The following is a 10062-nucleotide window of genomic DNA, read 5'->3' on the forward strand; positions in this document are numbered from 1 at the left end:
ATTATTATTATTATTATTATTATTATTATTATTATTATTATTATTATTATTATTATTATTTGTCTTTATTAAACAAGGACCATGAACAAAAAAAACAAAACCTCTTAAAATGAGAAGAGATGATTGATGCCAGATTTAGCTATTAGCTTATTTCTTTCTGGCCTTAGGCCAGGTACACACAGAACAATCAGCAGACACTAAAAACACGCATTGTAACACCATTATAGTCTCGCACTGAAAATTATACAGACAAATTTACAAGCAGTCATCAACATATAAATAAATACCAGTACATTCATCTAGTACAACTAATAAATTGCAATATCTTACAATTAAATAACTTAAATCATGGTCAAATTGAGGTTGATACGACTGGCTGCTCAATATCTTTTTTTTTGTTGTTGCAGCATGTAAAAATAATGAAAGTCTGTGAAAGTTTTAAGATCAGCTAGAAGCATATTCCAATGCTAGATGGGCACAAATGAAACATTGGTTTGGAATCACAAACTTAAAAAACATAAAACTTAGAAGGTTTATTTCTAAATAGTAGATCAATTACAGCCCAAACTATGAGTTAATTAATTAGTTAGTCGATTAATTAATCAGCAACTATTTTAATAATTAAATATAGTTTTAGTCATTTTTTAAAGCAGAAACACCAGATATTCTCTCCTTATCAGCTGTAAGGATTTTCTGCTTTTGTTTTGTTTTATGTGAAAATAAACTGACTATCTTCAGTTTTTGAGCAAATCAAGATGCCACCTTGAGCTTTAGTAATTGCTGATGGGCATATTTCTTAATTTCCTGTCAGTTTATAGACCAATCAAATGATCGAATAATTGACTAAGTATTCAACACACTATTTGTAAATGAAAATCCTTTAAAAAGTTAATAGTTAGTTACCCTGCCATGTTGTATTATTATGTAACATAAATAAATGATTGTGTTAAATTAGCATCAATAGAATTACAAACAAAAACAGCCCACTTTAAATTTAGAGAATTTATTTGCCATTTCTGACACATTACACAATTCAATATTTCAGTTGATCATGTCAATTATCTTCTTTTATACAGTAGCAGTGGCATGGAAATAAATATACATAAAAAATACAAACAGAAAAGTAATGCTTCCAAATATGGAAGAAAATGATCTAGAACTGTGTTGCCTTATTTATTTAAATTATCAGCAGGCTTGAAAATTCACCATCTGTATGCCAGCAGCTAAAATGTGGAAACTTAATGAGCAAAACAAAGTCATGAACAATCTCTGGTTAAGTGAAGATCCTCTCTTAATAAGTTAATGAATATCAGATCATACATTACTTACACTTCTTCTAAAGGAGATAAAATTATCATTATTCTTGATTTTATTGCACTTTCCAGAACCACATTAAGCAGCAGGCCTGTGGCTAAACGCTGTTCGTTGAAATCCAGCGCCTGCTCCACCTAGTGGTTCTTTCTTCAAGTTCATGATGCACTTTTTTACACTGATTATTTTCTAGAAAAGGGACCCAGAGGTAAAAGAGATATGTACATACAGTAAATATGGATCAGGCCGCCTTGGACAAGACATTCACAGTTCTTCTCTACATTATGCATGAATAAAAAAACATTGTTCATCCATAGTGTTTGCAATAAAACAGCAATCACTTAAATTTAAAAGGAGTTTGATATACAGTATGTGCTATCATTGATGTGGGTCAGTTATTGCTGGTTGAACTCGCACGCTCCTGATCAATAAGAGAAGTCTTTCATAAACAGAAGATATAGATTAACACAGACAAAAGAGTCTGAAAATAAATAAATAAACATTTATATATATATATATATATATATATATATATATATATATATATATATATATATGGTATAGACACATATATATATGTATGTGTATTTATATATATGTGTATATATATATATATATGTATATATGTATATATATATATATATACATATATATATATATATATATATATATATATACATATACATATACATATATATATATATATATATACATATACATATATATATATATATATATATATATATATATATATATATATATATATATATATATATATATATGTACATACACACACACTAGGAAAGATTTATAACTCATTTATAATATATGCAGAACCTTCTCATAAGTAAAGAGCGAATGTTTTTAGTAACCATATTGGTTTTGCAATACAATATAAGTTATTGTAACTTCTTTCTTCGACACAGTGCACAAGACTTTGATCTTCAGTTTTTGAGGACAAACCGGTCAAAAAAAGTGTTTGTGTTAAAGCATACCATAGTTAACTGTTTGGTCCACTATTAGTGTAAAATATTGAAATGCCATTATTTTTCCTTGTTCAAAGCAGAGATATGAAATAAAAGTGAAAAGATATGAAGCTGTCTAGTCCATAAATTGATACTTAAAGCAGAATATTTTCACTTTTCTTGACCCTTGTTTCCTCAAGTGCAATTGAGCATTCACATGAAAATAACAATACATTTAGAACAAAAAACTGTTTTAACATAAAGACATGTAATGAAGGCATCCACCTTAACAGCTAGCGCCCTGGTCAAAAGTCCAAACAAGTGAAATGTTTGTGTTTTCTTTTTCATAAAGATGGCTCTTGCCAATGCTGCTACTGCTGCCGTCCAAACTGCCTTTCAAACCTCAGGCACTTCTCTTCATGTCACTTCACCAGTAGCTGTGAGAGTGATGTGTTATGACCCCGGAGTGCATCCATACTTGGCACACATGTATTATAGTTTTGGGTGGTTGAGGCAGAAGAGTAGGGCCAGTGTTGTTGTAACAGGAGTGCCCATCTGTACACTTTTCATGCAAGATCCCTCAAGATCTGCCCCCCTGGTGTCCATTTGTCAGTTAGCTCCTTTGATCAGGCTCTGTAACGTCCCCAGAACAGGCTGCTCCGGTGTGGTCCCTCTGTTAAAATTAGACTCTCAATCCAGAGCTTGTGTCCCAAATCTTGTGTGTTACCCGGGAAAGAAGGGCAGAGATGTTGGCGTTCACATAAAGGAGTGGCCTGCCGGAGGACCGTAAGAGAAGCCTGGAAAAGCTCCGGCTGCTTCCTTGACGCTGCTGCTCACAGTCAGGGTGTCGTTGCACAGAGAGGAGGACACGGGCATGTGTGTGAACTCCGGGTCGAAGTGTCGGAGGTCTGTGGGACCACTCTGTGAAACCAAGCAGGAGTACATCAATTAAACATGAAATCTAAGGAACAAATTTAAAAACAGTAATACATGTTTACTCTTATTATACTACTGTATTTTGGTAATTGGTGGTCGGATGAGCCTTACGAAGCTTTGTTTATTTTTTTGAAAATATTTTTAGGTTTTGAAACGCAGCAGAGATAGTGCAATCTGGTGTGACTTCAGAATGTATAGCTGCCCTTCAAGATGGGCAGAATCGCTATGAAAGCATGCTGATTTTAATAATTTTAGTCTCATGTGTGTGTAGCAGATTTACAGTGAACTAACTACAGGGACAGTCTCCCTGGAGCAACTCACGGTTAAGTGCCTTGCTCAGGGGTACAATGGTGACAGCCTGGTATTGAACTCACAACTTTTCGGTGTTCTATTTGGAAGCCTGACCTCTAGACCAGGGGTCTTCAACGTTATTCAGGCCAAGGACCCCAAAACTGGTGTAGCGTGGGGGGGTAAGATTTATTTTAGTTCCCCCCTCTCCTTTCCTCCACTCTGTCTCTGACACAGAGGAGGAGGGAATGTGAATGCGCAAAGCAAAAAAAGAAACGCGCAGCGGACCCCCTGTTGAAGACCTATGCTATAGACCACCACCAGGAGTAAAAGTTGAAAAAGTTTGTTTCTGTAATATTTTTGAATAGAAGCGCTGCATTAAGTGCAGACGGTATCAAGCAACATGTCACAGTGAAAAAATAAATAATCATGCATTATCCAAAAATCCTACATATAAAAAGTTAATGAACCATAATGGTGTAATTCAAGCCCACTGTCACTACAGGCTTATGTGTTTTAGTAACATTTCATATGAGTCACAATGTGATGTGTTGGGAGAATTCATTCTATTCACATTTTTACTTGGTATCAGATGGAAATGTTATCATACTTATGAATATTTACATATTTACATTGCCATATTTCTCTATTACTCTCCTGTCTTCTTATCCCACTAATGTGCCGGTCACAAGTGTAGCTGTGAAACTGAATGTGGCTTTCTGCAGCACAAGTGACGTTTGAAGCTTTGGACGTCAGCCACGTGGGATTTCTCATTTGACGTGAGCTCTGACACAATGTATTGAAACAGTGCTTCACAGGACTTAAACAAGCTTCGGCGCTTCGTTATCATTCGCCTATCTCTACTATTTTCTGACATATAGACAAAATGATTAATTGATAATGAAAAAACATAATTTGAAGCCTTACAGTAGTTTAAACTTACCACTGAGGGGATGAATGGCGGTGTTATCTTCTTGGACATCAGGTCGTCCCAGTTGATTGGAGAGAAGAAGGAATGGTACTTGAGTTCAAGCTGGAGAAGAAAAGACATTCTAGATCAACAGACTGGCAGCGAACACACTTCCTGTATCTCTTACGGGTCTCTATGTTACGTTATGTGGGCTTTAGGGTCGGCTGTGTGCACTTACAAAGTCATCCTTCACTCCCAGCCTCTTGGTGCGGTCCTTCTGCAGGAGCCCCTCGAGCAGCTCCCTGCCTGCGTTTGACACATTGGGCTTAAGCACCGGAGACTTGTGCAGGATGTTGTTGTACATCTCAGCTGTGTTGCGACTGTAGAACGGGGGCTGAACAGCAAAAAAGGTGACAACAAATTAAGTTAAATTTAATATATAAACAAGCGGTAGTGATAAAACTCACAATAAGTTAATTGTGGTGAATTTATAAATCAGGATAACTCAGACTCACACAAAGTTGCTATTCTTTTTTTTATTTCACATCGTTTGTTCGTGACATTAAGTTTTCATAACGTCACATGCCTACTATAGAGTTGCACTAAGAAGCATAAAGTCACAGATTTCACTTACAAGCCCATAGAGCATCTCGTAGAGCACCGATCCAAGACACCACCAGTCAACAGTGCGGTCGTACGCCTGCTTCTGGAGGACCTCAGGGGCCAAGTACTGAGAGGAAAGCAACCAGAAAGAAGCGCCAACCCATGTTCAACAATTAGAATTTGCCCTCAGTGGAGCTTCTGTATTGATGATAAGGATGAATGAAAGTCTAGAGATGTGTTTTGTACCTCTGGTGTCCCGCAGAAGGTTGTTGTAGTTCCATTGTTCTCAAGGCCTTCTTTGCAGAGGCCGAAGTCTGTGAGGACAATATGTCCCTGTGAGTCTAACAGGATGTTTTCAGGCTTCAGGTCCCTGTGAAGAAGAAGGAGCTTTTTAATTTAATTTAATATGACTTCAAAGTTACTGTTACAAACTTCCTCCTTCAGTTCAGTTCAGATTGTGTTTGCAAATGTCCACTAGGGGCTGCTGTAGGATCGCCCATTACCTGTACACAATGTGCAGGGAGTGGAGGTAGCCAAGTGCACTTGCAATTTCAGCCGCGTAGAATCTGGCTCTCGGCTCCAGGAAGATCCTCTCCCTTTGGAGGTGGTAGAACAGCTGGAGAGAAAACAGACAAAAACATCTGTCAACATCATCACATTTTTTTCGGATATTCTGAGCTGATTTCTGGGCGTTTTGAGATTCTCACTCACCTCTCCGCCGTTAACATAGTCAAGTACAAAGTACAGCTTGTCAGTAGTCTGGAAGGAGTAGTGCAGCCCCACCAGGAAGGGATGCTTGATGTTCTTCATCAGCACGCTGCGCTCAGCCATGATATGCTTTTGCTGGAAGGAATATATAGAAGTTAATATAATGCTGTATTTATCACAATCAGTGGCACTCAAGTAAAAGTAGCACTACCACAGTGTAGAGTTGAGTCTTGCATTCAAAATCTTACTTTACAAAAGTATTAAAAGTACTTCTTGGACTTTCAGAGAGTTTATATTATATATAGTATTATAAAAATATTATTACTAGAGTTTTATTATATTATATATTATTAATAAAGCTTTAACACACAAGCAGCTTTTTAATTTGACAGCTGGAACCCATTTCATGTGCTGTTGGGTAGTTAAATATCGCACAGTATCATATTTCAATAAATGATCGTTATGTTTTTAAAATATGAATTTGTAATTGTGTAGCGGTATAAAGCAGCATAACATTGAAATACTCAAAACTATAAAAACTGTGTTGAGTAAATATACTTAGTTACTCCCCCCACTGATCAAAATGACATTTGAAAAAGATGAAATATATTGATTGAGGTTTATATATGGTGATTCATCTGGATCTCTAGAATTGTACTTGTAGTTCATGATATGAAAACAAACCTCTTTCTTCTTCATAATGATTTTCTTCTGAAGCACTTTGACAGCGTAGTATTTGGTGGACTCCTTGTGTCGAGCGAGCAGAACCTGTTATAGAGCAAACATTTGCATCAGTGACGGTGTTGCAGCCAGAACGACAGACACGATGAGCAGATAAGAGAAGTCAGTTATATAAAAGAGAAGTTGGACAGACTCACTTTTCCAAAGCTGCCTTTGCCGATGATTTTGAGGTAGTCAAAATCACAGGGTTTGATCCTAATGTAGAGAAGCAAACAGAGGATTAGGATCTTTATTGACACACAATGAGGTGTGCATATTTTACAAAATTGTTTATAATCAAAAGTGATTTTATAAGGCTACTTACTGAGTTTCCTCAGCCAGTGAACTTCGTGAATGTAGGTACATCTGAAAGAGATATAAGATGGGAAAATGTATAAATACATTGCTATATTTTGGAAAGAAAAGGAGTCAAACAGTCAGTAAACAGTTTCTGCTTACCGGACTTTCAGGATGTTCATCATCTTCAACTTCCTCATTTTGATTCTCATCAATCTTCAGGAAGTTGTTAACTTCAACACTGGAAAAAGAAAAAAGAACATAGAGCTTAAAATTCATTTTGATATGGGCTATTACATTTTTACAACATGACTTGGTGTGAATATTTTCTTTTCTTTTTCGGTTTAATGATTCAATATGAATGACTGCGTTTGAATTTGTTTTGCACAGTGAAATCACTGGATCTAAAGCGGTTTCTGTGACTGAAACTGTCAGACAGGTCAAGTTTGGGACATGGCTATCGACATGCAACAGCCTGAGAAAAAGCTTAAACTGCTGACACAGCGGCCCAGATCAGACGTCCTTTCTTTCAGGACCATCTGAAGGGGACACATGCAGCCAAGCGTGCAGGGTTTATATTTCCACAGCAACAGCCCCCACCCTGGGAATTCAGAGTGCCGTGATGGGACGAGCCTGGTATCATGTACTGAACTGAACTACAGGTTTATCCTCGTCTAGGGGACAGAGGGGATTTGCTGGAAAGGTGATTAGGCAGCAACAGTGGAGAGGTTGTTAACAGGCTCGTCATGAAAGAACTATTCTAGCGCCTGCTGGCTTCTTGGACCCAGATTATGCTTTTCACAGGATGTCCTGCCAAACTCAGGTGGCTAATTGGATTGGCCAGTGTACACTGTTCATGAATGGGTTAATGATTCAGAGATAAATACCAGAGGAAGGAAGTGACTGATGACCCACAGATGCTAATTGAGCCTTTTTTTTAAAGGTCAATTTTCCATTTATTTAATTATTGAAAATGTTCTGGCACAGGATATAAATCCTTCACACCAGACACGACAAATGCATAAAACAATATACTTGTATTCATTTAGTAAATGAAAAACTACTAAAAAAAATAACAATAATTTCAAGTCAGCTTGATGATTATACAAAATCTTCTTTGTTGACCAGAATTTAAATAATTTTAATTTTAATTTAAATTTTAAACCTCTTTGTCTCCTGTGTACGAGAGTAGATCATTGTAATTTATGTGTAATCTCCTCATGATTATTTTGGTAGCTCTTCTCCAAACCTTCTCTGTGATTCTATATATTTGAATCTATAAAAGGACAGCAGAACACACTTGCATCCAAATCTAACATATTCCCCCCTCCTGGAATATAATTTAAAGCCAAATACTCACTGTTGGCAGATATGTGGGGTAGACACCAGCTTCTGGATGAAGTCATTCAACCCCATTTTTCTCTCCTTGATGAAAGCTGCACAGGAAAAGAGACAATGGAAATGCTTAATGTCAGTTTCATTCACCACACATGATGCAAAGATTTTTTTTCTTCAATTAAATTAAGAAAATATCAGTTCCAAATATCCTGTTATAGGGTAGGTTTGCGTGCTGCCCATGGACCTCTAATGCTGCGGGCTTATAGGTTATGTAACAACTTCAGGTCACTCATTCTGACACCAGTAGTGGTTGCAAACAAAGCATTTCCCATCATAGATTCTTATTACAATGTAAATAGTGAGTTTTGAGATTTTAAGGCAGATTTCTTTAGATTTTTTTTTATCAACATTTCTCTAAAAGTAGAACAAAAATGCTATTTGCAATTAAGTGACAGCCATTTGGCTCACTAATGAACACACATATATCATTACACTAATACATCAATACATCCATACATCAATACATCAATACATAAAGCAGTGATGGATATGAAGGGTGATAATTGCTGTCACTCACCGGTGAGAACGGTGACAATTCCCCTCATTTTGCAGTAAGTTAAATCACATCCAGCTTCAGTCACTGCCATGTTTATATTGATAAACAAATATCCAATAAAGAAGAATAAAAAACAAACACTAATAGTTCCCGTACGATCCTCTACCCGTCAGTTAACGCCGTGTCACGACCGTTAGAAACCCAGCAGAGCTCTAACAACTGTGCGCGCGCTCGTTCCGCTCCTCAACTGCCGCTGCCCACACCGCGCGAGCCAGCCAGTTTATATGTACGGAACACGTGGTACTTTTCCGAGGTCACGCCCCCTTTTCTTTTCTTTTTTACGTCACCTTCGTAACCACGGCAACTGCGTGACATCACGGGATTCCGCTGCAGCCATATTCTGCCTGCAGGAGGATGACGAGAGGAGAGCTGACTGCAGAGGAGGAGGAGGAGGAGGATGAGAGGAAGCTCCCCCACCTCCTCCCCCCTCCTCCTCTTCAGAATTTTCTCTCAATGGAAAGCTCCCACTGACTGTAATCATCCATTCAAAAGACATTACATTATTAAGAGAGGGGGAAAACAATTACCATCACACGAGCAAGAGCTGATACCGTTTTTTTTCTTCAGTTTTCGCGACTGCATGGAGACCCCCAAAATGTGCTGCATTGGCTGCTGCCTGCAGACGTTTTATTTTGATATGTAGATAAAATGTATGTCATGATTGCTGCGTTTCAGCTCTGCCTGCAACATAGGGCTGGTCACTATATCAATATTATCCATATCGTGATATGAGATTAAATATTGTCCTAGATTTTGGATATTGTAATATCTTAAAATGGCATAAGAGTTGTCTTTTCCTGGTTTTAAAAGATGCATTACAGTAAAGTGATGTCATATTCTGAATTTACCCCTAGCTGTTTATATAACAGTATGCTATTTATCATTTGTCATTATATCCACATGACTGATGATTATTTATCAAAAATCTCACCTGTGAAATCACTAATGGTCAACTTTACAATATTGTAGCAATTTAGAGGTATTTGGTCAAAACAATTATGATATTTAATTTTCTCCATATGGCCCAGCCTAACTACAACAGCTGCAGGTTCTGACCCTGGTACTCCACATACAGGCTAAACAAATAGATGAACTCCACTAACCCTGTAAGTTACATAACTGTTCCACAATGCAGATAATATACTGCCCGGGGAGGGGAGTCAGCTGCAGAGTTCAGTAGTGATTTTTATATAAAGATTATTTAGTATCTGTTGATTAAAAGTGTTCTTTGGTCACTCACAGAGCAATGACTGTCTATTAGTGTTTTATCAGTGTTTTTATTACGCTGTATATCAGAGGACATATTGTACATTTCTACCCTACTAAAAGTATTTGACAGCTTTAGTTGATTTACAGATAAACCATTTATA

At 37.1% G+C, this 10062-nt stretch overlaps 1 protein-coding gene across 1 annotated transcript; it reads right to left on the reverse strand.

Moving 5' to 3' along the window:
* Window positions 1-2098: 2098 nt before the first annotated feature.
* Window positions 2099-8874, reverse strand: LOC115015956 (serine/threonine-protein kinase Sgk1). The gene is made up of 13 exons (XM_029443617.1): window positions 8654-8874; window positions 8099-8174; window positions 6901-6979; window positions 6767-6807; window positions 6600-6657; window positions 6406-6489; window positions 5725-5856; window positions 5517-5629; window positions 5260-5383; window positions 5045-5140; window positions 4649-4804; window positions 4444-4533; window positions 2099-3197 (listed from the first exon to the last, which is right to left on the reverse strand). The coding sequence occupies exons 1-13, from the start codon at window positions 8721-8723 to the stop codon at window positions 3033-3035; spliced, it is 1284 nt and encodes a 427-aa protein (XP_029299477.1). The 5' UTR covers window positions 8724-8874; the 3' UTR covers window positions 2099-3032.
* Window positions 8875-10062: the final 1188 nt, after the last annotated feature.

This window comes from Cottoperca gobio, chromosome 11 (genome assembly GCF_900634415.1).
Source record: "Cottoperca gobio chromosome 11, fCotGob3.1, whole genome shotgun sequence".
In the NCBI taxonomy this organism is placed as follows: Eukaryota; Metazoa; Chordata; class Actinopteri; order Perciformes; family Bovichtidae; genus Cottoperca; species Cottoperca gobio.